Genomic DNA, 26,383 nt, shown 5'->3' with positions numbered 1-26,383 from the left:
TGTCTGGGACACTTAGTGCTGAGTGTCATTGTCTGTGGAGCACTTCAGTGCGGCGTGCTCCGTGTCCAGCCCTGACCCGTCCGTCCCTTGCCGTCTCTCAGCCTGGCCCGTCAACCCTGCCATGCATCTGGGGTGTCCCTGTCCGTTGGCCAGTCGGGATGCTGAAAACCCCTACTTGGCAACGTGATCCTCACTTTTATGTCCCCTTCACCCAAGAACAATAGCTTGTTGTGGGCCAAGGGTGAGTCAGCTGTAGGCTGACTCTGTCTGGGTGTAAATAGGAAAGGGTGTGGGTTGGGCTGGGAATGAGGGTGGGGATGGGGGGTGGAGGTGGGGTGGGGGAAACCCCAGGGATAGTGTGGGAGACGTGGCCAGGGTCGCCATCTCTGCAAGGCTTCCTTTCCAACTCAGGAAGTCTGTGTGCATCCGCCCCTGTGCAGTTCTTACCGGGGTCCACAAGAGTTTGGTAAGGGAGACCCTGTTAAGCCCTGAAAAAAAGTGTCCTATAATAACAGCTGGTGGTTACATAACACTCAGCGCCAGGCCCTGTTCTGAGGACTTGGTGTCTGTTCACTTGGCATATAAGGCAGGCCCATGTCTTGGTTGCCTTGATGTCCTGTTAAGGACACACAGAGGACTCTGGTCTTGTCCTAGATCACCCAGGCGGTAGAGAATCATCAGAGCTTGTGTGTGTGCGTGTGTGTGTGCGCGTGCGTGCGTGCGTGCGTGCGTGCGTGCGTGCGTGTGTGTGTGTGTGTGTGTGTGTGTGTGTGTGTGCGCGCGTGGTTCAGGGGACAGATAACCTCAGGCGTTGGTCCTCACCTTTCACTTCATTTGAGATAGGGTGTCTTGCTCTCCGCTGTGGAGCAGGCCAGACTAGCTCTCCTACAAGCATTTGGAGATTCTCCTGTCTCTGCCTTGCATGTAGTCATAGCGGCACAGGGATTACAGACACGCCCCTCTGCACCCTACCTTCCATGGGTCCTAGGACTTGAACCCGGGCACCCATATTCGCACGGCCAGTACAGCTCAGTTGATTCCCCGGGTCCGCCATCAGGCTTTCTCAACACAGGCGTCTGGCTTCAGAATTCAGTCTTTTTTTTTTTTCAGCTTTGAGGCAATGTCTTTCTTTGCACCCCAGATTGGCCTTGAACCTGCCATCCCCCTGCCTCAGCTTACCAATTACTGAGGTGTCACATCTATACCACCATACCTCGTGTACTAGTTTCTGTCTGTACTCTTAATCCTAATCCAGCCAGTGCTAAACTTGAGATTCTTTGAGTTGTCTTCCCGTTCTAACCCCCTACAGATGTACACTACCATGCCTGGTGTGTGTGTGACTGTGTGTGTGTGTGTGTGTACTAGAAGAGAGTGCCATATCCCCTGGAACTGAAGTTATAGGTAGATGTTTGTGAGCTGCTTGATGTGAGTGCTGGTCCTCTGAAGGAGCAGCAAGTGCTCTTAACTGCTGATCCATCTCTCCACCCCGAAGCTTTGCTTTTTAGTGATTTATTTATTTTCATCCTGGCTAGCCTGCATGAATGTTTGTTCCTGCAGTGCTCCTGGAGGCCAGAAGAGGGCGGCAGATCCAAGGGAATTGGAGTTACAGATGGCTGTGAGCCACCATGTGGGGTGCTGGGAACTGAACCTGGTCCCTCTGGGAAAAACAGCCAGTGCTCTTCACCACTCAGCCATCTCTCCAGCTTTGAAGCTTTGCTTTGTAATGTCAAGGAAGAATATGAATGACGTCAATTAGTAGATACTTCAGATCTTACACTTTGGGGCTGGAGATGTGGCTCAGTGATAAGGGACCTGCCTGGCAATCCTGAGGCCCTGGGTTCAATTCTTGGCACTGAAAAAAGAAAAAGAAAAGAGGAAAAAAAAAACTTTAACATTGTACATTTATAGCCTGGTGGTGGTGATGGACACCTTTGCCTATAATCCCAGCACTTGGCAGGCAGAGGCAGATGGATCTCTGTGAGTTCCAGGCCAGCTTCGTCTACAAAGCCAGTTCCAGGATAGTCAGGGCTACACAGGGAAATCTTGTTTCAAAAAGCCAATAAATAATTAAACGAACAGACAAACAAACAAATAAATAAAAATTTAAAAAAAGGAAAAGAAAAAGAGGATTTTATACTTTGGTGCAGCTACATTATAAATCAATGATAATCATGAGGATCGCCACATCTGTGCTTTGCTCGTGGGAGTCAGGTTCAGAGCTTTTTACTGACATCCCAACTCTGAAGGCGTTTAAGCTTGACGAGGGGAGTGATGTGGTCAGGAGTCTTTGAGTCCTTTGGGTCAGTATTGCCTTCCCCGGTTCTCCACTTTATCATGAAAAACTCCAAAGGACTGAACCTAACTTTAGGGCTCCATTACTAAGATGAGGCACCTTTTGTGTGTTCTGATCTCTTCTCTTTTGGGTTAAAGGCTGGGTAGGCTTAGCTTTGTGAAGCAGACAAGTGTGTGTGCGTGTGCGTGTGCGTGTGTGTGCAGTGTGTGAAAATCTTAGTCCCACACTGGCTTTTTGGTTTTTGTTATTGGAGATTGAGCCCCTGCAGGATCTTCATATGCTAGGCAGGGGCTCTACCACTGACACAGGTCCCCAGCCCCTCACTGGGGGATTCTAGGCAGGGGCTCTACCACTGAGCCACACCCCAGCCCCTCACTGGGGGATTCTAGGCAGGGGCTCTACCACTGAGCCACACCCCAGCCCCTCACTGGGGGATTCTAGGCAGGGGCTCTACCACTGAGCCACACCCCCAGCTCTTCACTGGTGGATTCAAGGCAGGCTCTCTGGCCCTACGCCATGTCCTAGCCCTCTCTTTTTAAACTTTGACACAGGGTCTTGCTAAGTTAGCAGGGCAGGTCTTGAACCTGTGATCCTCCTATTCCATCCTTCTGAGTGGTTGGGAGCACTGACCCAGGCCATCATGCCTGGCCTAATCTTACTCTCATACTGTTTCTCTGCTGTCATTTCTCTCCTGCTTCCACATGTCAGCCTCACCTTACAGCAAACCATCTCCCAGCACTTATCTTGTGGCCTGGTGGGGTCCCTTCTGTAACCCTTCCCTAGCTCATCTGAAGTCACTGTTGTAGGCTACTCCTCCCGGCAGCCCTATCTGCCCTCCCTGGTCTGGTTCAAACACTCCGTCTCAGCGCCACGCTGTCTGTGACCTTCCTAGTCTATCCCTGGCCACTCTGGGTCATCATCGGCGAGGGCTCTGTCTCCCTGGCTCCAGATCCAAGAAAACTAGGTTAGACTTCTCTTACTGCTGTGTCCACATGTCTGTCCAGCCAGGGACACAGAGGAGAAGAATGTGTGTTAAGTGACTGAATGAAAGCATGTCAGTCAGGAGACCAAGGGAATGCACGCAGAAGTGATGATAGTTCTGTGTTCTGGGTCCCTAGGTATGGAGGTGGGGTGGGGTTAAGAGGAGCCAGCCTTGCTGTGAGTCCTGGATGGTTCAGGTCAAGAGTTGGTTGTTTGTCTTTGAGACGGGGACAGACGTGACTCACATCGGTTTGCTCACGGACAAAGTACGTGGTATAGGAGCGTCACGGACTGTCCTATCTCTTGGGGTGTCTCAGCAGCCTGGCCCCGGGGTGAAGCGCCGAGTCGGGAGGAGGGAATGTCGCCGTCTCATAGCACAGAATGTGATGCAGAGGCAAGGAGCCAAGTGTCCTCAGACAGATGTCCCCGGCAGAGAGGTCTCACCCACATGGTGTGGGCTAGAAGGGGAAGGAGACACTGGGCCAGGATGGTGGAGGAAAGGAGGCGGGGCGGCCAGGCCACTAGATTTTTCTCTAAACTCTTGGTCAAAGCAGCTTAGTAAGATGAAAGGCAGGGAGGGAAGGGAGGAGAGCAGGGAAAGGGGGAAGAGGGAGGAGACAGCGAGGGGAGGGGGGAGGGAAAATGGAAGAGAGGGAGACGGGGACCCGGGAGAGGGAGGATGGGAGGAAATGGAAGGAGAAGGGAGGAACGATGGGGGAAGAGGAGAGGATAGAGAGAAAGGATGAAACTGAGAAAGAGAGAGAGGGAGAAAGGGAGGAGAGGAGAGGAGGAGAACTAGGGAGAGGGAGGATTGGAGAGAGAGGGAGGGAGGGAGGGAGGGGGACAGAAAGAGAGAGGAGAGAGAGAGAGAGAGAGAGAAGGAGAGAGAGAGAGAGAGAGAAGGAGAGAGAGAGAGAGAGAGAGAGAGAAGGAGAGAGAGAGAGAGAGAGAGAGAGAGAGAGAAGGAGAGAGAGAGAGAGAGAGAGAGAGAGAGAGAGAGAGAGAGAGAGAGAGAGAGAGAGAGAGAGAGAGACCGAGACCCTGTGCTACATCTCTGGTGTCTGACCTAAAAAGATCCAAGAGGATTACAAATGAACTAGAACCGGCAGCATGCTAGTGCAGTTCTGGGGCCTTCCTGGGATTCCTGCGGCCAAAGCTCAGGCTCTGCTCTTGGGAGGGGGCAAAGGAGAGCGAGAGACCTTGAAGGGTCTTAGAAAGGGTAGAGGGTAGAGGGTTGGGGGCTAGGGATGCAGCTCAGGGGCAGAGCGAGCGCCTAGCATACAGGAAGCCCTGGGTTTGATCCCCAGCACTGCATAAATTTCACACAATGGCAGTGGAGCCTGTAATCCTAGCCCGTCGGGTGTGGAAGCAGGAGGACCAGGAGTTCAAGGTCATCCCTGGCTATGTGGTACGTATGAAGTGAGACTGTGCTTCATAGAACCTTATCAAAAACAAAACAAAAACAATGTGGTTAAGACAGACCAAGATGGAGCCTAAGAAGAGGCAGGGAATGGGCTGGGCTGAAATCAGTGAAGAAAAGAACAGCCACTGGAAGCCGAGACTTTGTAGGGTAGACACCTAAAGGGAGGCAGAGACAAGTGAACCGAAGCAGGAGCCAAGGAGGATTGACCCTACTGAGGGTCGCTGTTAAGTTGGTCAAATGAAGTTCTGAGGTGGGTGGGAAGGGGAACAGAGAGAGATGGGAAGACAGAAAGGTATGGCAGACAGAAGGACAGACAGATGGACCAGATAAGAGCCTCAGAGGACAGGAGACAGGGATACGCAGACAGATCCCTAGAGACAAGAGCAGAGAGGGGCAGAAGGGCACAGAAGATGGGATGGGCAGAGACAGCTCTGTGAGAAGCATCAGGCAGGGCATGGTGGCGCCCGTCTGTGATCCCCGCGCTGGGAGGCAGGGAAAAGACTGGGAAGCTACAGGCCAGAACGCGCTACAGGGTGAGAAAGTCTCTCTTTCAAAATGCCCCAAGCTGGGCGGTGGTGGCGCACGCCTTTAATCCCAGCACTCAGGAGGCAGAGCCAGGAGGATCTCTGTGAGTTCGAGGCCAGTCTGGGCTACCAAGTGAGTTCCAGGAAAGGCGCAAAGCTACACAGAGAAACCCTGTCTTGAAAAACAAAAAAACAAAATCAAAATGCCCCAAGAAAACAAACTGCGTATGGGGCGCACATGATTTCAAGGTCACTCTTGACTACTTAAGGAAGTTCCAGGCCAGCCTGGGCTAAGTGAAGCACTATCTCAATGGAAAAAAAAAAAAAAGAGAAAGAAAGAAAAGAAAAGATAAAAATAAAAAAGTGCCCCCTCTCCAAAACAACTCAGAGGAGAGTAAATTGGATGCAAGTGAGGGTAACAAGTCCAAATGGACAGAGGGGTATGAGTAATTGGGATGGCTGCCCCTACCCAGCCATGACACCTGCCACCCTCCCCACCCTGGCTGCTCCAACTGACCGGAGGCGGCAGGTGTGTGGGAAGGGACACAACTGCCTGGCATAATGCAAATGAGGTCATGAATATGCAGCAGCTCATTGTCTGGCCCTGCCCCCACCCCCATCTGCTCAGGCCAGGCCCCTTGGGTTGCAGGCAGCTCAGACTCTTTTATGGGGAGGGAAGGCAGGCCCCCTCCATGACTCCCACAGTCCCAGGAAAGTGGAGAGGAGAGAGCGAGGTCGATGCTCAGGCACCTGGCGGGTCTGGGGCTTACCTGGGTAGAAGTCTTTGGACTTAGATAGCTTGATGGTGGCTCCCGTCTCCTTCTGCAGCTGCACGATGGTCTGGCCACCTTTGCCGATGATGGAGCCGGCTGCGTAACTGGGGATGAGCACCTTCAGGAAGTACTCGCCTTCCTCTGCAGGGCATACAGGGGGGGAGGCAGTGAGCGAGGGAGGGGTCCCACTTTAGAAAGGCACCTCCAGGAAGATCCCAGCATGGGGCCCACCAAATCACAGCTTCACACTGTAGTAATGACCATGGCAACAGCAGTTAGAAAGAGAGCAAGCACAAAACCAGCTTCCCTCACTCACTCATTCACTCTTTTTTTTTTTTTTTTTTTTGCAACAAAGTCTCACTATGTAGCCCCTGGCTGGTCTGGAACACACTATGCAGACCAGGCTGGTCTCGAGTTCACAGAGATCTTCCCGCCTCTGTCTCCCCAGCGCTGGGATTCAAGGTTGTGCACCACCATGCCTGACCTACATTCAATTTATTTTTTTTGAGACAGGCTCTCACACAGCCCAGGACGGACTCAAATTATGTAGTTGTGGATGGCCTTGAATTCCTAATCCTCCTCTCTCCACACCATATCCCAAGTACTGGGATCACGGGAGTGCACCACGATACTGAATTTATGTGGTGCTGGGGATGGAACTCAGGGCTCCATGCCTGCTGGACCAGCACTCTGTCGACTAAGCCACATCCTCAGGACTCATTCATTCATTCAACAAACAATGACTGAGCACCTGCTTGTATACATACTTGGCACGAATGCGGGGAAACAGTAAAAGCTTCCCGCACTCTGTGTGCAAATAAGGCCATGAGGATTGGAGTAAGCTAAGCTAGAGCTCGGACAATTACATTCTTCTCGAGAGGAAAGACCCCGGAGTTCATGCAAGACCAGAGGAAGTGGTGTGAGAGCAAAAAGCAGCAGGAAAAGGAATGGGGAGGGCAGAGGAGTACAAGATCAGATGTGAAGGCCTACCGAAGTGCACATCCTCAACATCACACACTTTCTTTTACTGTTTTAGGGTACTGGGTATTGAACTGAGGGTCTCTTGCAAATACTTTATCACTGAACCATGCCCCCAGCCCCTCACTGGGGGATTCTAGGCAGGGGCTCCACCACTGAGCCACACCCCAGCTCCTCACTGGGGGATTCTAGGCAGGGACTCTACCACTGAGCCACACCCCAGCCCCTCACTGGGGGATTCTAGGCAGGGGCCCTACCACTGAGCCACACCCCCAGCCCCTCACTGGGGGATTCTAGGCTGGGACTCTACCACTGAGCCACACCCCCAGCCCCTCACTGGGGGATTCTAGGCAGGGGCTCTACCACTGAGCCACACCCCAGCCCCTCACTGGGGGATTCTAGGCAGGGGCTCTACCACTGAGCCACACCCCAGCCCCACACTGGGGGATTCTAGGCAGGGGCTCTACCACTGAGCAACACCCCAGGCCCTCACTGGGGGATTCTAGGCAGGGGCTCTACCACTGAGCCATGTCCCAGTCCCCTTTAAAATTTTTGGGACAGGGTCTCACCAGGTTGCCTAGAGCTGGCTTTCAACTCACTCTGTATCCTAAGCAAGCACTGAACTTGGGGGTTGATTCTCCTGCCTCAGCTTTCGGAGGGTCTGAGATGACAGGCCTCTGGCCACCCGGCCCAGCTCTGAGCAGGCACGTGTATTCATCACTCATGTGCAGCACCCGATAAACGCTCAGTTCCACCCAAAGTCCTTTACAAACATCAGCTATTTTAATTTTCACGCTGTCCCTGAAAAGAAACCCATTCTACAGATGGGAGAAATAAGGTTAACAAGGAATCCTCCCAGAGTCCCTGAGCTGGTAGGATGCAGAGCTGGAATGTGGACTCAGCCTGGTTCTGGAGTCCATGTCCTGGTCTGTTATCACTGAGGTACAGTGGAGGAGAGGAGCCGCACGGCAAAAGTGAATCCTTAGGAAAGCCAACGGTGGATGGTTGGTGGGCGGGGAAAGGGGAGACGGTGCTGGTGCAGTGGTGGGCTTGTGGGCCTCGGTGACGTCTGTGGCTCTTACTCCAGCAGGATGGGAGGATCAAGGGTGTGTGAACTAATTCAAGATTTGAGAACATTCCTCCGGGGCCAGCAAGATGGCTCAGTGGTGAGAGGCGCTTGCTGCCAAGCCTGAGGACTTCAGTTCAATACCCAGGACCGACATTGTGGAAGGAGAGAACTGACTCCTGCAAGCTGTCCTCTGGTCTGCAAAAGCATGCCATGGTGCGTGTGCATACATGTGCGCACGCGCGCGCGTGTGTGCGCGCGCGCACACACACACACACACACACACAGATAAATAAAAAGCAAAAATATATTTTTTTGGGAGACAAGTTCTCTCTCTTATGTAGCCCTGACTGTCCTGGAACTCACTATGTAGACCAGGCTCATAGATATCCAACTGTATCCATCTCCTAAGTGCTGGGATTAAAGCACATGCCACCATGCCTGGCTTTAGGCTATGGATACAACAGAGTGCTTGCCTAGCATGCATGAAGCCCTGGGTTTGACCCCCAGCACCATATAAATTGAGTGTGATGGTGCACACCTGTGATCCTGGCACTTGGGAGGCAGAGGCAGGAGTTCAGGGTTATCCTTGGCTACACAGTGAGTTCGAGTTGCGCTATATGAGACCCTATCTTGAAAACAAGACAAAACAAGAATATTCCTCTGATGCCTATGACAGGAACAGATCGTAAGGGCAAAGGGGAAGGAGGCAGGTGTTACAAGAGGTCCCGAGGGGCAGTGGACTGACTTAGGGAGCCACGACGGGGAAATGGACCGATGAGGGCTGGATTGGAGATTTTCACTTTGTGCACCGTTGGGGGAATGCATACATGTTTGCACGTGTGTGGAGACAAGAGATAGGATTCCTTATGGGTTTGGAACTCGTGGTTCCAAAGGGCAAGGTTTACCTTACATAGGCCAGAGGACAACCTGTGGGAGTCAGTTCTCTCCTCCCTCGGTGAGGAACCCGAGGACTGAACTCAGGTCCTCAGGCTTGACAGCAAGCCTCTTTACCTATGGAGCCATCTTGCTTTGTTTTGTTTTTGTTGAGACAGGGTTTCTCTGTGTAACCCTGGCTGTCCTGGAACTCGCTTAGTAGACCAGGCTGGCCTTGAACTCAGAGATCCATCTGCCTCTACCTCCCTAGTGTTGAGATTTAAAGGCGTGCGCCACCACCGACGGGCTCCTGCTAAGCCAGCTTGCTGACCTCTGGACAGTCATTCTTATAGACCGATGTTCTCGGTAATTCAGCCACACGTGAAACACCTAGTTAGTGCATCCTTAAGGCAAATCTCTAACCTAACTTTTAACTTCTAAACAGTTAGCCCTCGGTGCTCCCAGGATGAAAATTCTACAGCCTTTTCAGTGGGAGGCCTTTTGTAATATGACCCTGTGTCTCATCTTCGCCTCCTCATCACCCTTGGGGACCAGATTCACTGTCCTTCTATTTCTTCGGATATTACCTGTTCCCTCCCACCTCAAGGCCTTTGCAGATGCTCTCTGCCTGGCACTTCCTCTCATTTTGGGGGACTTCACTGCAATGTTACTTATTCTCACAACCTTTCCTGCAACACTGAGAAGTGAAGGCACCCCCCCCCACACACACACCTTGCTTCATACATCCAGAGCAGTTTGTCACACAGGGCCAACACGGACCCCACCCACAGAGCGCACCTCTGTGTCCCTTGCACCATCAACAGCACACAGTAGGCTTGGGATAAAAAGTGGGAAAAGGAAGGGAGTCGGGCCATTCTGCTTCCAAGGCTTCAGGGCTTTACCGTCCCCCAGGGATTTCAACTTTTTCTTTTAAGTATAGAATGCCTATTTTTAACCATCAAACACAAAACCCCAAATGGTAGTAGGGTGAGCAAAGCTGCCTCCCAGAGCACATAAAAGAAAATAGTTATTTGCAATTGGGAGGTGTGGCTCAGTGGTAGAGCCCCTGCCTAGAATCCCCCAGTGAGGGGCTGGGGTGTGGCTCAGTGGTAGAGCCCCTGCCTAGAATCCCCCAGTGAGGGGCTAGGGTGTGGTTCAGTGGTAGAGCCCCTGCCTAGAATCCCCCAGTGAGGGGTTGGGGGTGTGGCTCAGTGGTAGAGCCCCTGCCTAGAATCCCCCAGTGAGGGGCTGGGGGTGTGGCTCAGTGGTAGAGCCCCTGCCTAGAATCCCCTAGTGAGGGGCTGGGAGTGTGGCTCAGTGGTAGAGCCCCTACCTAGAATCCCCCAGTGAGGGGCTGGGGGTGTGGCTCAGTGGTAGAGCCCCTACCTAGAATCCCCCAGTGAGGGGCTGGGGTGTGGTTCAGTGGTAGAGCCCCTGCCTAGAATCCCCCAGTGAGGCATTGGGGGCGTGGCTCAGTGGTAGAGCCCCTGCCCAGAGTGCACCAGTGTGGAGCGTCCACCTACTGTTCCAGGTCCTGAGCTCCACTTCTAGCCCTGCACAAACTATAGAAAGCTGACCTGGATGGGGTAGGTGCTAAGTTCTTCCACCTCAGCAGGGGTCCTTCAGAGTGAGGGATCTGGGATCCTAATATGTTTTGTATGGTGGTGTGGGGCACAGTGGCTGGACCTGGCCTTCTAAGCATGAGGAGGAAGTCAAGAATAAAAGGGTTTTATTGAGCCCAAGGCAATCCTCTTAAAATGGCCTAATCAGACCATTAAGCCTATTAGGTAATTAACCTCCCCCCTCCCCCAGGGAGCCCTCTCATCCATCATCAGGACCCCTGCTCCATTCACTTTCTTCTCTCCCCTCCTCTTTTTTTTTTTTTTTTTAATACAGCTTAGCCATGTACCCTAGACTGGCCTCAAATTCATAATCCTCCTGCCTCAGTCACTCAAGTGCTGGAATGACAGGCTGCGTCATGACGACTATCCCTCCCGGGTTCCCTTTGGGTGCTCAGAAGTGTCTATCATCTCTGAAAGCTGGGATGTCCACACCTCATTCCCTCTGTCCTGTGACCCCTCAAGCTCCAGCTGGCGATTTCCATATGGAGCAGGCAGAGGATCACAAATGAAGTGTGAATTTTGTTACTGAAAGTCTAAATGGCTTTGGATACTTTGTCTCACCTCTTTTCCAGCCTCAATTCCCTAACAGTAAAATTGAAGACACAGTAGCACTGACTTCCAGGGGATATAATCATTCACTCAGCAGTGACCCGAAAAGCAGCTAGTATGTTTTGGGCACACAGCACTTATCCACGCCATATGCTGCTATCATTATGACCATCCATTGTTTGTTTTTGAGGCTGGCTGTCCTGGAACTCATTCTGTAAACCAGGCTGGTCTCCAACTCACAGAGATCCTCCTGCCTCTGCCTCTGGAGTGCTGGGATCAAAGGCCTGCGCCACCAACCTCCTGCCTCTGCCTTTCAAGAGCTTGTAGTAAAGTACCTTTCAGTGCTCAGCACATGATGGGTGCTCTGTGAGTAGAAAGCCAGAGAAAGAGGGGGAACTTTATGTCCCTCATCATCTAGTCTGCCCAAGCTGTGACCCACTTTTTGGAAATGTCCTCTTTGATTTTTTCTTCTTTAGCCCACCTTCTCTCTGTATGTATGCAGCACACACGGAGGTCAGAGGACAATCTGGGGCCGCTGCCGGTTCTTTACCTCTCCTTAGGTCACCACACACGGCAGTGCCCGTCTTACCCGCTGAGCCATCTCACCTGTTCTTTTATTTTCTTTTTGTGGTACTAACAATTGGATTGAAGTCAGAGCCTCCTACATACTAGACAAGTGCTCTACCACTGAGCCACCCTCCCAGCCCCTCACTGGGGATTCTAGGCAGGGGCTCTACCACTGAGCCACACCCCAGCCCCTCAATGGGGGATTCTAGGCAGGGGCTCTACCACTGAGCCACACCCCAGCCTCTCACTGGGGAATTCTAGGTGGAGGCTCCACCACTAAGCCACACCCCCAGCCCCTCACTGGGGGACTCTAATCAGGGGCTCCACCACTGAGCCACGCCCCAGCCCCTCACTGGGGGATTCTAGGTAGGGTCTCTACCACTGAGTCACGCCCCCAGCCCCTCACTGGGGGATTCTAGGCAGGGTCTCTACCACTGAGCCACGCCCCCAGCCCCTCACTGGGGGATTCTAGGCAGGGGCTCTACCACTGAGCCACACCCCCAGCCCCTCACTGGGGGATTCTAGGCAGGGGCTCTATCACTGAGCCACACCCCCAGCCCCTCACTGGGGGATTCTAGGCAGAGTCTCTACCACTGAGCCACACCCCAGCCCCTCACTGGGGGATTCTAGGCAGGGGCTCTACCACTGAGCCACACCCCAGCCCCTTACTGGGGGACTCTAGGCAGGGGCTCTACCACTGAGCCATGCCCCAACTCCTACATGGTCAGATTTGAAGCAAGTGCTCTACCACTGAGTTACATTTCCAGCCTTTTTAAAAGTTTTTTATTTTGAGATAGGATCTAACTGAGTTATCCAGAATGACCTTCAACTCACAGTCCTCCTTGCCTCAGTCTCCAGAATAGCTGGAGTTACAGGCCAGCACTTTCCCACCCTGCCTGGGGAAGGCCTTCTGATACAAGGGCAACCCATGCCTAGTCTCTTGTCCGGAAATCTCTCTGGTACCTTCCTTTGTAGGGTGTTGTCATTACATTTTGTTTCCTCTCTCCCCGTGTGTGTGTGTGTGTGTGTGTGTGTGTGTGTGTGTGTGTGTGTGTGTGTTTGTAGGGGTGCCGTGGTGTGAGTATGGAGGTCAGAGAATAACTACATGTGGGTCCTGGGGAGTGAACTCAGGTCATCAAGCTGGGTGGGAAGTATTTTTTTTTTTTAAACCTGCTCAGCCATCACCAGCTCTCTCCAGCTTTCTTCTGTCGTAAACTTGATTTCTGCCCTCCTATGCACCCCTGAATCACGACATCTTTCCGTCTCCTCTCCTTCTTCCTTCCCTTTCTGCAATGAGTCTTCCTTGAACACCTGCTCGGGGGCCGTGCTGGCATTCGATGCTGGGGATACAGCAGGGAGCCCCTTTTCCTTAAACTTTTAAGACGTATGAACACATGTATGGACAGGGGGGAAATTCTGGACCAGCGAGATGGCTCAGAAGATTTCAAGCCAGGCATGGCTGTGCACATCCTGGATCCTAGAACTCAGGACGGTGAAGTATTTGAAATGTCCAGCCCAGCCTGGGTTGCAGAGGGAGTTTCTGTTTTTAAAAAAACAACCAAAGAAACTTGGGCCGGCAAGATGGCTCAGTAGGTGAGGGCGCTTGCCTCCAACGTGACCACTGGAGTTCGAGTCCTCAGTCCCCCTGGGGGGAAGGAGAGAACCAGCTCCTCAAGCCGTCCTGTGACCCCCACTTGTGCCCCACCGAACAGGCACGTACACACACACACACACACACACACACACACACACACACACAACACCCTAAGTGAATAAGTAATTAACCAAATAAATGTAATTAAAACAAACAACTGTGGCAGAAGGGAGACAGCTACCACAACAGGACCTGATGGGGCACACCTCTAATCCCAGCCCCACTGAAGCGAGCCCGGACTGCGGAGAGAGCTGTGGGCCTACCTACCCCACATGAGACTCTGTCTCTGACGAGAAAAACAAGGAACAAAAACCCAACACGAAGCAAAAATATAGCTAGTTTCTCTCAGATGCAGGATCCATCTAATTCCTGGGAAGGCAGATGTATTCAAAGGCAGGTTGCTCGGCTAGCCCGTGGGATGCCCACGTCCAACCTGGTCCCCAGTGCTGTGTAAACCGGGCACAGTGGCACACACCTGTAACGTCAGCATTTGGGAGGCGGAAATAGGAGGATCAGGAGTTCAAGGTCATGCTGGGCTACTTACAGAGCTTAAGGTGAGCCTGGACTACATAAGGCCCTACCTCAAATTATACATATATGTATCATGTATATGTATGTATCATCCATCCATCCACCCATCCATCCATCCACCTACCCCTTCATCCATCATCTATGTGATAGACTCATGGAAATGTCATAACGAGGGGCCAGCGAGATGCCTCAGCAGGTAAAGGCATTTGCCCCCCAGTCTATCAGCCACTCTTCTCAGATCTCCACATGTGTGCTGCGGCATACATACCCAGACACACCCACACACATACACACACCATGAATGAATACATGTAATTTAAAATGTTAAAAATTCATAATAAAACTCATTGTTTCACACACACACACACACACACACACACACACACACACACACACACACACAGAATTAACTCAAAGAAAATAGCCCACTAAAAGAGTTGGGATGAGATTTAAAAACCATTGCCAATAATTACAAATGGCTTTACCTCTTTCAGTGTATCAACATAAACTCACAATAGTCAAGAAGAACATAAAAACACTTGTGGGTGATGAGGCCTCCTGACTATAGAGACTCAAAAATATGAACTCCAGAAGTCCCCACTGTGGACCTCTGTCTGTCACCTGTCCTTTCTAGAAACTTCCACCTAGCCTCCCTGTTTGGGGCACAGCACACTACGGAGTCCACCTCTTTTGGGAAGGAGCCAAGCCTCTGTTTCCTACAGCAAAGGCAGAGACGTTGACCTTGGCTGAACCTGGAACCCGGAGACCTCACAGGCCTTTCTTTCCCTGTCTGAACAGCCAATGCTGAGCTTTCTGTGCCCGTGAGGAAGACAGGCCAGAGGCCAGGACTCACACTCGTCCACACAGCTCCCAGAGCCCAGTGACAGTGACAGAGTGACAGAGCAGTTGATGAGGAAAGCTCCCACGCCCCTCTCGCCGGTCTCCTCCGGGGTGCAGTGTCAAGCATGGCCACCTCAAGACAAAGCTGGCCCCTCCCGCTTACCAGGCCCCCGGCCAACACTTCCTTTCACGCCCATCTCCCTTGACGATGCTTCCGGTACACTCACCCAGTACACTGCCTTACAGAGAAATCTGGCCTACCCAAGAGATCTGGACTCTCCAGGCAAGAGTGGGACATTGCCACCGAGTGGATCCTGTAAGGTGGCTTAGTTCCCCAGGGGTCACCAGTGACAAAATTAGAGCCCAGGCTGACGTAGTGGCACACGTCTCTAATCTCAGTACTCCAGAGGCAGAGGCAGGAGGACTGCCCCAAGTTCAAAGCCAGGCTGGGCTACACCACCCAGGCTAGTTAGGGCTACACAGCAAAACTCTGTCTTGATACAAAACAAAACACCACTCACACACATGCATATAAGCCAAAAAACGTTTGGGACTGGAGAGACAGCTCAGTGGTTGAAAGTATTTTCTGTGCAACCATGGGATTCTAGCACCTATACAAAAAGTCTCACACTCAAGTATGCCTCAAACCTAGTGCTGTGGTGGGTGGAGACGGGAGGCTGGCTGGCACTTGCCTGCTGTCAGCCTAGCCGAAAATAATCCAGATCTATGTTCAAGCAGAGACCTCCAACTCAATAAGGCAGAAGGTAATAGAGAGGATACTGGAGATCTTCCTCTGGCCTCCATGCATACACACACACACACACACACACACACACACGCACACGCACACGCACACGCACACGCACACGCGCACACACACACACACACACACACACACACACATGAGCATGCACGTGGGGTCAAAGAAGCACACATCTTAGCGAGGTTGTTTTGGGTGATACTATGTCTAGAGGGAACCAAAGTTGGGGTGTTGTCCTCATGGTACCTGTTCGTGGTGGGGGCTGGGGCTGGGGGAGTTGATGTGTTGTACAAAGGCAAGAGGAGCCCAGGGTGTGAGTTTGAGAATGTCACTGGAAGCATTGGTGGTGGAGGGGGTGGTTACTGGGGGAAGCCAAGAAACATCGAGGGCATGGTGTGGAAGCATGTGCTGGGGAGGGGTGGGGCGGCAAGGCATTTGGGTCTCTTCATGAATGATCATGTGCTAGCTTGTGCAGAAGAGCAGCCTGTCTGGATTGTGCCTGCTCAGAGTAACATCCTGAGGGTGTGATGCTCTTAGAGAGACCGAGAGATCGGTGCAGTGGGCCTGGAGATGTAGCACAGGGGTAGAGCACCTGCCTAGCCTATGTGAAGTCCTGGGTTCAATTCCACAGCATACCAAAATAGAAGAAAAGAGGAGGGGAGGAAGGGGTGGGGCTGGCAGGGTGGCTTATCAAGCGGAGGTGCCCGCCACCGGATCCGAAGACCTGAGTTTGATGACTGGGACCCATACTGTGGAAGGAAAGAACCATAAGCTGACCTGATGTGCCCCATCCACTTGAATGAATAAATGTAATACGATTGTAAACAAAACAAACCAGACAAAAAGCAAGCGTAAAGCCCCCTTGGGCAAGTCTCACTTAAAAAAAAAAAAGGTTATTCTGGGACTAAAGAGATGGCAAGCCAGTTACTGTTTTTGCAAATATCTGGAGTTTGGTTGCCAGTACCCACATCTGGCGGCTTACAACTGCTAGGAGCCCCAGCTCCAGGCAGGGATCCTATACCTCTGGCCTCTGAGGGCACCCACACACATGAGCATATGCACACACACACACACACACACACACACACACACACACACACACACACACTTAAAATAAAAATAATTTAAGAAAGGATTATTCTTCCATATTCTTGGTGGCAGAGTTGGAAGCCATGATGGAGTAGTGATAATACGCTCCAGCAAGAGGACTGGAGTTTGAATCCCCAGAACCTATATGGATGCTGGGGGAAGTTGGGGAGCTACCAACACGGGTCACCATGTCTGGCTTGCACAGGGAATTTCAGTAACTAGACGGAACCACCCAGACCAGTCAGTTTATCTAGAGCAGTGAATCCTGCTGACCCCATTTTCCAGAAGGGAGACTGAGGTTTGGAGCATTGATATCCCTTGTTAAGAGTCCCATGCCAAACACACGGTGGTGATATGCTTTGAAGCTGGCAAGGAAGTTTTCCTTCCATGACTTTTTTTTCTTAGTTTTAGATTTATATATTTTATATGTATTAAGTGATTTGCTTAAGTGAGCACATGTGAGCAAAACACTCAAAGACATAAAATATCTTTTAAAAATGTCTAAAGTGTACCACATGCATTACCCGGTGCCCTCGGAAGTCAGAAGAAGGCATTGACTCCCCAGGAACTGTAGTTACAACCGGTCGTGAGCCACTGTGCAGGCACTGAGGATTGAACCTGGGTCCTCTGTGAGAACACGTGCTCTTTACTGCTGAGCCATCTCTCCAGCCTCTGTCCATCCAGGGCTTTTGTCCTGGTGGCCTCTCTGTGTGTGTGTGTGTGTGTGTGTGTGTGTGTGTGTGTTTGGGGTCAGCGACTCTGGGGTTGAGATCTGGGTGGGGAGCTCCTGGGGTGTGAGATATGTCTGTGCCTGCCGATGGCGGGCCAAGTAAGATGATCTGGTCACTGAAGTTAGAGCTTAAGAATTACAGCCTGCGCTGGGCGATGGTGGCGCACGCATTTAATCCCAGCACTTGGGAGGCAGAGGCAGGTGGATCTTTGTGAGTTCGAGGCCAGTCTGGTCTACAGAGCGAGACCCAGGAAAGGCGCAAAACTACAGAGAAAACCTGTCTCGAAAAACAAAACAAAACAAAAAAAACCAAAAATCAAAAAACAAAACAAACAAACAAAAATTACAGCCTGCACAATAGGTGACACTCTTTTTTTTTTTTTTTTTTTTTTTTTTTTTTTTTTTTTTTGATTTTTCGAGACAGGGTTTCTCTGTGTAGCTTTGCGCCTTTCCTGGAGCTCACTTGGTAGCCCAGGCTGGCCTCGAACTCACAGAGATCCGCCTGGCTCTGCCTCCCGAGTGCTGGGATTAAAGGCGTGCGCCACCACCGCCCGGCTAATAGGTGACACTCTTACACTTACTTTTTATTATTGTGTGTGTGCATGATGTATGTGTGCGCTCATGTGCCACGATGTGTGCAAGAAGGGGAGAGGGCAGCTTTTTGCAGGTGTGCCTCTCCTTTTGCCTTTGCGTGAGATCCAGGAATCACATCCACATGGCCAGGCTTGTGCAGAAAGCACCTGTACCAGCTAGGCCACTTGAGGCTCTTTCTGGGGACACTCTTAAGTCTACCAGACAGGTGTCACCCCCCCCCCCCAAAAAAAAAAAACCTTGGTACTGGGTATAAAGCTCAGTGCCTTGCACATGCTGGGCACGAATTTGATTGTTGAGCCACACCCCCAGCCCCTCACTGGGGGATTCTAGGCAGGGGCTCTACCACTGAGCCACACCCCCAGCCCCTCACTGGGGGGTTCTAGGCAGGGGATCTACCACTGTGACATGCATCCAGGCCCCCACGAGAGGATTCTAGGCAAAGGTTCCACAATTGAGCTACATCCCTAGCTCCATTTTTTATTTGTTTATTCATTTTACTTTTTTATTTTGAGACAGGGTCTGGCTGTGTAGCCCAGGATGACCTTCAATCTCCAATCATCCCACGCTAGCCTCTCCATAGCTGGGATTACAGGCAGTTTCTTTGATTTTTTTTTTTTTTCAAATAACTCCCAAGGCTGGATTTTCTTCCAATCTCTTCACTGGAGTCCTCTTGCTCTGAGTAACCTCCTTTCCCTCCAGTGACATTTGTCAGCCAGCCAGGTTTCCAGACACCAGCCAGAAAGGCCACTAGTTCCTGCCCCCGCCCCCAATGCCCCTAACAACAAGGTTTGTTTGGTCTGTTATCACCTGTCATGCCCTGGTATAGTCCTCCACCACTCTGAACCTGTGTCCTCTCTGAATAAGGCATCCTCCATAGAATCTGTCCACACCGTGGAGCTGGCCTCCCTAGTTCAAATCATAGTCCTGCTTCTTCTTAGCTGAGTGATCTTGCCCAAGTTCCCAAACCTCTCTGTGCTTCAGCGTTCATTTGAAAGATGGGTAACAGAATCGGAAGTATTCACTGACCCATGTCCAATAGTTTCCATAATACTTCTTGGCACCATAAATGTTAGCCGTGATTATAATTTATTGGTATTTTTACATCACAGCATGTTGGGAGAATGAGATGGAATTGCATGTCTGACATTAAGCAATGATATGCTAGCCATTATGACATTATCAATATCGTTATTGTCATGCGTGCATTTAGAAGCTGGGGACACAGAGGCGCAGAAAGAGGGAGAGGTTGGCCAAGCATCCCACAGCCACCACGGTCCTCCACTGAAAGGAACTAACAAATCTGAGATCAAAGTCACCGACATTTGCCTTGCTCCAGACTATTTCTCTCAATAGAGGACCGCTTTTTTGTATCTCCTGGCCTCAGTTTCCCCAGATATGGTCTGGAGGTAGGGGAGGGTCTGCAGGTTACAGTCCCTAAAGACTCCACTTAGTTTTGCCACTGTAGAAGGAAACATGAAATCCCAGTGATTAAGTCTTGGTGACCTGCAACCAATCAGTCCAGGGTTCAATAAATTCTGGATCTGCCTCTTAGGAGCCCTGTGACCTTGGATAAGCTGTTTCATCTCACTGAGCCTCAGTTTCCCTCACTGGCTAACACACACACACACACACACACACACACACACACACACACACACACACACACACCCCACACACACACCACACCTCCAATACTCCAATTCAGAGTGTTGAATTGAGAAATTCACCTGGATCTCAGAGCCTGCCACAGCAGCACTGGAAGGGACGGTCACCAGCGGCCACGCACGGCAACTGCCGCCTAGCCAGATCTGGGTCCCTGATCCTTACTGAGACTGGCATCAGCACCAGGGCAGGAAGGAAGAAAGGAAGCCGGCTTTGGACATTTTCATGTTTGTGCTAGGGGTGGGGGCAGGAAGACAGGCAGGAAATTCTCTCTCACCCCTCCCCCAACTTCCCTTTCCTTCAATTTCTGCTGAGCACCCTCCCAGGCATCCCAGGGAACTTGGAATCCTGTCCCACCTGGCTTGAGGTGAGGGGGCCTGGGGAGAGAGAAAGAAGGAAGGGACTCCCGTTAATTCCAGGGGAGGCATGGGGAGTCGGCACCTGACTGCTGCTGAGCCAAGCTGGAGGGAGGTTATATGCGCTCCTTGTTCAAACAAGATGAAGAGGGGGTTTGGGGATCACGAGGGAGAATCTGTCTATTCTGGGGGTCTCCTTCCTATCAGAGAGCCGGAGAGCTCTGAAGATCCTCGCTTCCCCCATGTCCCACTTGTTTCCTGTCCCCACTGGCATCGAGGACAGCGCCTCGGGTCCCCTGCTTAGCCTTTTCTGCTGTGCACACACACACACACCTCTCACAGACGGCACACACAGAGGGTCCGTTTTGTGCAGCCTACGCGTCTCCGAGGTATCTAACATGGAGCTGCCTCATACACACATGCACACCCATGCTGTCACCCCCTTGCATCTCCCCCCACCCCATCTCTGGTGTAACACACCCAGCTCTTCTACACACACCTCCCCGCGTTACACATCTACACACATTTGGGTGTCGCACATCTCCCGGATCCGGGGTGTCCCGAGCATACATCCCTAAGTCACTTGGAACTCCATTTTTCACTCTCCTTGTGAACACACCCTCAACGGGTTTCACCCAGCCACGAGCCCCAGCTCTCCCTCTTCGTACCCCCACCACCCCCAGTTACACACCCCCTCTGATGTCACCGTTGCACACCTCCATGTGTCACGCCCAACCATAGCCTCTCTGGAGTCACACCCACACCCTTTTTCCCTGTCACATCCCTGCACCAGCTTCTCCTGGTCCCACTCCACCCCATCCATTCGCACTGGTACCCCACCTGGTAGAACCCCTGTCCCCCCAGTCCACACATATTCTCATGGTTCACACCCAGAGTCCATCCTTTCTGCCTCCCTACACACACACCCTTGCACGTCACACACACCCCTCTCGCTCGTGTGTCGAGAGCCCCCTCCGGAGTGACAAGCACATCCCTTCTCTTGTCACACACCCACCCCGGAGGGTCTTGTGTTCAGCCCCGTCTTTCACATACATACTCACACCCCCTGCCCTGCCATATCCATGGTCTCTTCATGTCACATACCCAGGCCCCACAGGACCCTCACAGATACACACACCTGTCCTGCCCTTCCATCTTCCCCTCCAGCTTTACACACCCACCCGTTCCTCCCTGTCACCCAACACACCCACCCAGCTTGTCCCCACGCACGGTCCCGCATACTGTCCACACCCGCCCCTTTCCGGGACAGCCCTTGCTCAGGACATCCCCAGGGAGGGAGGTTCAGAAGCTCCCGGTCGGTCGGTCGGCAGGCCTGTCTCTACTCCTTCCCCTCCCCCAACCGGGACACGCAAACCCGGGGGAACACCCCTGCCCCAAAGGGTCACATCACACACCCCTCAAGGACACCCTGGCCCAGAAGGGACCCACGCCCCTCATCCGTAACTCCCCCCCACACCACAAGGACACTTACCACCCCCTCCCCCCCAGCCCCTCTCATCGCAGACAAAGCTCTCAGCCCCAGGGGCTTCAGCGACAAGAGAAAGGGGTCCGTCCGGGTCCCCAGCTCCTCGCGGAGGACCGCCCCTCCCCTCCCCGGAGCACTTGCACCTGCCAGCCAGGGATGGGGGGGGGGATGATGGAGGACGGCGATGCCCCCTTCGGCGCGCGATTCCTCCCCCCCCCCCACGCCCCACGCCACGGTCCCGCAGCCCTGCCTCACCTCCCGTGTTGCTGCGCTTGGTGCAGACCACCTCGGGGGGCGTCTCGAGGGGCCTCTTGCGGGAATCCGGGGCCTCGGGCTCCATGGGGGGGGCCTGGGGCGGCGGCTGCTGCTGCTGCTGCGGCGGCTGCGGCGGCGGCGGCGGCTGCTGTGGCGGCGGCGACGGCTGCTGGGGAGGCTGGGGCTGCGGCGGCGGCGGCGGCGGCGGGGGCGGCGGCGGCTGCGGGGCCGCGGAGGCCGTGAAGAGGCCGTGCACCGCGCCGGCGGCCATCATCCTCATGGTGGGGGGGCGGGGGAGGGGGAGGGGAGGGAGGGGGAGGGGAGGGGGCGGTGAGGAGGGGGGAGGGGAGCGGCGGGGAGGGAAGCGGGAGGGGGCTGGGGGGGGAGAGCGCTGACAGAGCTGGGAGGACGGGGGGGGGGGGAGAGCAGGGTGGAGAGGGTGGGTGGGTAGGGGGTCTGGGATGGAGAACTGAGGGGTGGGGTCCTGGTCTCTCAAAGATCACCCGAAGCCGGCACTTGGCTGAGCCCGTGGGGTGCAGAGGGGACCGGACACCCTCCCTGTGCCCTTTCTTGGGGGCTCCCCACAGATGCGGAGGGCCGAGCCCCCCTCCCAAGGCCCTGTTCAGGGCGGGGGGCCGGTGATAAGAAGCGGAGGCAGCCGCTAGTGGGGGCCCGGGGGGCTGCGGGCGCGGGCGGCAGCGGCGACGGGGCTGGTGGCGGTGGCTGCTGGCCCGAGCATCTTCTCAGCCTAGGCTCCCACAGCGTCCTGGCCCCTCCCACTCGCGCAAGGTCACGCCCATGCCAGGCAGGGCCACGCCCTTCGGCGCCCCCATTGGTCCACCCTTGAAGCCAGGGCCACGGTCCTCCGGGTTGGCCACGCCCATCACTCTTGGAAGCGAGAGACCTGACTCCCCCCCTGCAGGGTATAATAAGGACCATGAGGCTCCTCCACGCCTTCCTTCCTTACCCTTCACCCTTTTATTTGCCGAGGGGCAGGGCGGGACATAGCCAAATGTATCCCAAAGCTGGCTTTGAACTCACTATGTAGCTCAGGCTAGCCTTGAACTCCGGATTCTCCTGCCTCCGTCCCCCAAGTGCCGCGATTAGGGGGATGTGCACGCCACTCCTACCTACCTTTCACTTCTAAAGAGCATTTCTTGTGCACTTGCTCTGTGCCAGGGGTGGTTCTAAGTAAGAGATTCTCATTTAATCCCACAGGGAAGCAAAGATGGAATGTACTTTCATTATTCTGTTTTACAGATGAGGACACTGAGCCTCAGAGACCCGAAACAGCCAAGCGTGGGCGCTCACTAATGTAATCCCAGCACTTGACGGGAGGAGGCAGGAGAATTGCTTTGAGTCTGAGACCAGACTGGAGTTACTGTGTAAGACCCTTTGTTAACAAGCAAACAACAACCAAAGCAACAAGAAACGGAACAAACAACAAACACCCCCAAAACGAAAAGAAGTAAAGGAAACAAGGGCAAGCAGTCTGCTATCTCTTGGTCAAAGCAGAAATGCCCCTTCAAGTGTTATTTGACTCTCAGCAAAGAAATCCCCCGATGGATCGTCCATCTCTCCGTGAAGAGTGGACGTAAGGCTACTGTCGGGCTCACAGGACTGAAATCTAGTTAAAGCAAGTAGCTGTCACAGAAGCCGACTGGCACTCGGTTCTATCAACAGTACTGATGGCCCACCTACTGAGTGACAGATACTGCCCTAGACCCTGGGACACAGCACGGAACAAAACGGCCTTAGTGCTTTGTAGAGTAAGTATTATCATTCTGGTCACTTGTTAGAAAATTTTGATTTCCAGATGACGGAGTGGAGGCTGCAGAAAGGCTTTTCCAAGGGCACATGGCTAGACAGAGAGAAAACTGGGATTTGGACGGAGGACAAGCCTAATTCCAAAGCCCGAAGCCATAAGAGATAGGAGGCTCTTCCTTGGAGTGGGTTGTTGCCAATATTCTGTGTTCTCAGATATATGCGTTTCTGCTCCCTAGATGCCTGGTCTCCAGGGCTTCCTTCTTTTCTAGCTTGGTCAGAGGCAAGTCTAACCCCAGAAGGGTCCGGGAAGGGGTAACTGTGGCAGCTGGGGAGGGGGTCTGTGGCTCCACCCCACCTGCCCCTCCCTTGCTTCTCTCTCAGGTCCCCAGGACAGTGGAGGCAGCAGCAGATGGCCTAGGGTGGACGAGGTGGACGCCCGTCTGTCCCCTCCCCCCATTGTCCCTTCAGCCAAGGGGGATGGGAAGGGGTTGTGGTCCACTGCAGTCTGGATCCTCCCCCTCTATCTTCCTGGAGGGAGCTGAGGAGCTGGTTGCCATGGAGACAGAGAAGAGGCAAGAGGGGATGCAGGGAAATACTGAGGTTGGGCTGAAATCCACACCTTAGGACCTTAGCATCTCACAGACCCACAGTACACAGGTGACATCTCCCAGCATCCACGGAGTTGCATGTGAAGTTCTCCCCTAACATACATACACAGTCACAGGGGGCACACATTTCACACTGATTTAGAAAGACTGACAGGAGAGGACCACCGAGACACTTGTGTACACACACACACACACACACACACACACACATCCCTAAAATGCACACTCAGTCATTCAGACCAAAACCATAGCACAGGCTCCTACACACAAATAGATAGATGTGTATTTAATATCAAAGCAGTGACATCTAATATCCAAATATGTCCCATGTAGGCGTATTCAGACTCACAGTTCCAAATTTGTACCCCCCCTGAAGTTACACATATGTGATCAAAGCCACAAGAGACATACAGCCGTGCTTACATAAGACATGCATGTTGGTGACATGGGGAGTCTAAACTGAGTGGCCTTCGTTATAGCTCAACACAAACTGGGTACTGTGCACATTTAGATACAGGACAAGTGAAGTCTGGCACCCACGATGACTGGACTTTAACGGCCACTCAGTGACGAGTGCACGTCACACTTGGATTGCTGTGTGTTGTGAAGCCCCCACCCTTCCCCCAAGTCAGACCCACAGTCCCAGTTCCACCCAGCCCTCCCAAACACTCCCGTTTGGACCCACGCAAAACAGCATGGTCGGCCGGGCACTCGCACTCACACAAACACAAACCTCCTCCTAGATATTTTTAAACCAAGGCTAGTTCTGCTGTCATGGCAACCGCCCCAAACCCATCACCATAGCAACCCAACGTCAGCTTTCCAAGCACCAAATCCTGGGGGATTGCAAGGCCCCAATCAGAGGTGGTGGAGGGGGCTGCACCCTCTCCCTTTATCCGTGACACTCCAGTGCTTTTGGGGGGATGGTTACTCAGCCTGGACAGGGTCCAGGACCAGGGCCACCAGACACCCAACCCATGCTAGAGGAGGTCAGCTTCACCCTCTCCTCCTCTCTTTACAATGCCATATGCAGGAGTCATTGGCACACAGGTAGGCTTCAACCTGGACACACAGGACCCTGGGTTTGAATCCTAGCTCTGTCATTTACCTGCTGGGTGACTTGGGTATATCCTTAACCCTCTGGGTCTTATATTATTCATTCAGAAAATATCCCATTCACTCTGAAACCCTGTAAAGGATCAAACCATGATTCAGTGGTAAGAAGTTCACGTCTGGGCGGGTGAGAGAGCTCAGAAGGTAAAGATATTTGCTAACCAGCTGTGACCCACATTGTGAAAGGAGAGAAATAACTCCTGCATGTTGTCCTCTGACCTCCAACACACACACACACACACACACACACACACACACACACACACACACACCATATTTTTTTTAAAGGTGGTCCAGGTAGATAGAATCTAACCTTCCAAGTTTCTGACTTACTGTGAGTGCATGCAATGGATTTTCTTTCCCTGAAACAACCTGGGGGTAAAGAGTCTAATCGCACAGGGCTGCTGAGAACATGTCCCAACATTGAGAGGTAGGGACCACTGTTTTAAGAATTTCGTAGGTACTAACTAATTTAAGACTTAACCATGGCCGTATGGTTAGGTTATTATTATGATTTCCTTTTTGCAGAAAAGGGAACAGGCCTGGGGAGTGTGCTGTCACCTAGATACTAAAGCTTTTTTAGGGAGTCAATCTATGACCTTGTGCATTCTAGTCAAGAGCACTAGTGTTGAACCAGGTGCCCAGCCCCTCACTGGGGGATTCTAGGCAGGGGCTCTACCACTGAGCCACACCCCCAGCCCCTCACTGGGGGATTCTAGGCAGGGGCTCTACCACTGAGCCACACCCCAGCCCCTCACTGGGGGATTCTAGGCAGGGGCTCTACCACTGAGCCACACCCCAGCCCCTCACTGGGGGATTCTAGGCAGGGGCTCTACCACTGAGCCACACCCCAGCCCCTCACTGGGGGATTCTAGGCAGGGGCTCTACCACTGAGCCACACCCCAGCCCCTCACTGGGGGATTCTAGGCAGGGGCTCTACCACTGAGCCACACCCCAGCCCCTCACTGGGGGATTCTAGGCAGGGGCTCTACCACTGAGCCACACCCCCAGCCCCTCACTGGGGGATTCTAGGCAGGGGCTCTACCACTGAGCCACACCCCAGCCCCTCACTGGGGGATTCTAGGCAAGGGCTCTACCACTGAGCCACACCCCAGCCCCTCACTGGGGGATTCTAGGCAGGGGCTCTACCACTGAGCCACACCCCCAGCCCTTCACTGGGGGATTCTAGGCAGGGGCTCTACCACTGAGCCACACCCCCAGCCCCTCACTGGGGGATTCTAGGCAGGGGCTCTACCACTGAGCCACACCCCAGCCCTTCACTGGGG

General features: G+C 53.0%; 1 protein-coding gene across 1 annotated transcript in view; it reads right to left on the bottom strand.

The window, feature by feature from the left end:
• Nucleotides 1-21,807, bottom strand: part of Nova2 (NOVA alternative splicing regulator 2) — a 41,911-nt gene extending 20,104 nt beyond the window's left edge. The window contains exons 1-2 of the mRNA XM_076572331.1: nucleotides 21,610-21,807; nucleotides 5,992-6,135 (exon numbers count right to left, since the gene is read on the bottom strand). Coding sequence (XP_076428446.1) covers nucleotides 5,992-6,135; nucleotides 21,610-21,694 — 229 coding nt within the window. The 5' untranslated portion in view covers nucleotides 21,695-21,807. The remainder of the gene's footprint in view (nucleotides 1-5,991; nucleotides 6,136-21,609) is intronic.
• Nucleotides 21,808-26,383: the final 4,576 nt, after the last annotated feature.

Source organism: Peromyscus maniculatus, chromosome 1, assembly GCF_049852395.1.
Source record: "Peromyscus maniculatus bairdii isolate BWxNUB_F1_BW_parent chromosome 1, HU_Pman_BW_mat_3.1, whole genome shotgun sequence".
Lineage (NCBI taxonomy): Eukaryota > Metazoa > Chordata > Mammalia > Rodentia > Cricetidae > Peromyscus > Peromyscus maniculatus.
Note: the sequence above shows the minus strand (reverse complement) of the source record. Positions and strands in the feature narration are given on the sequence as shown.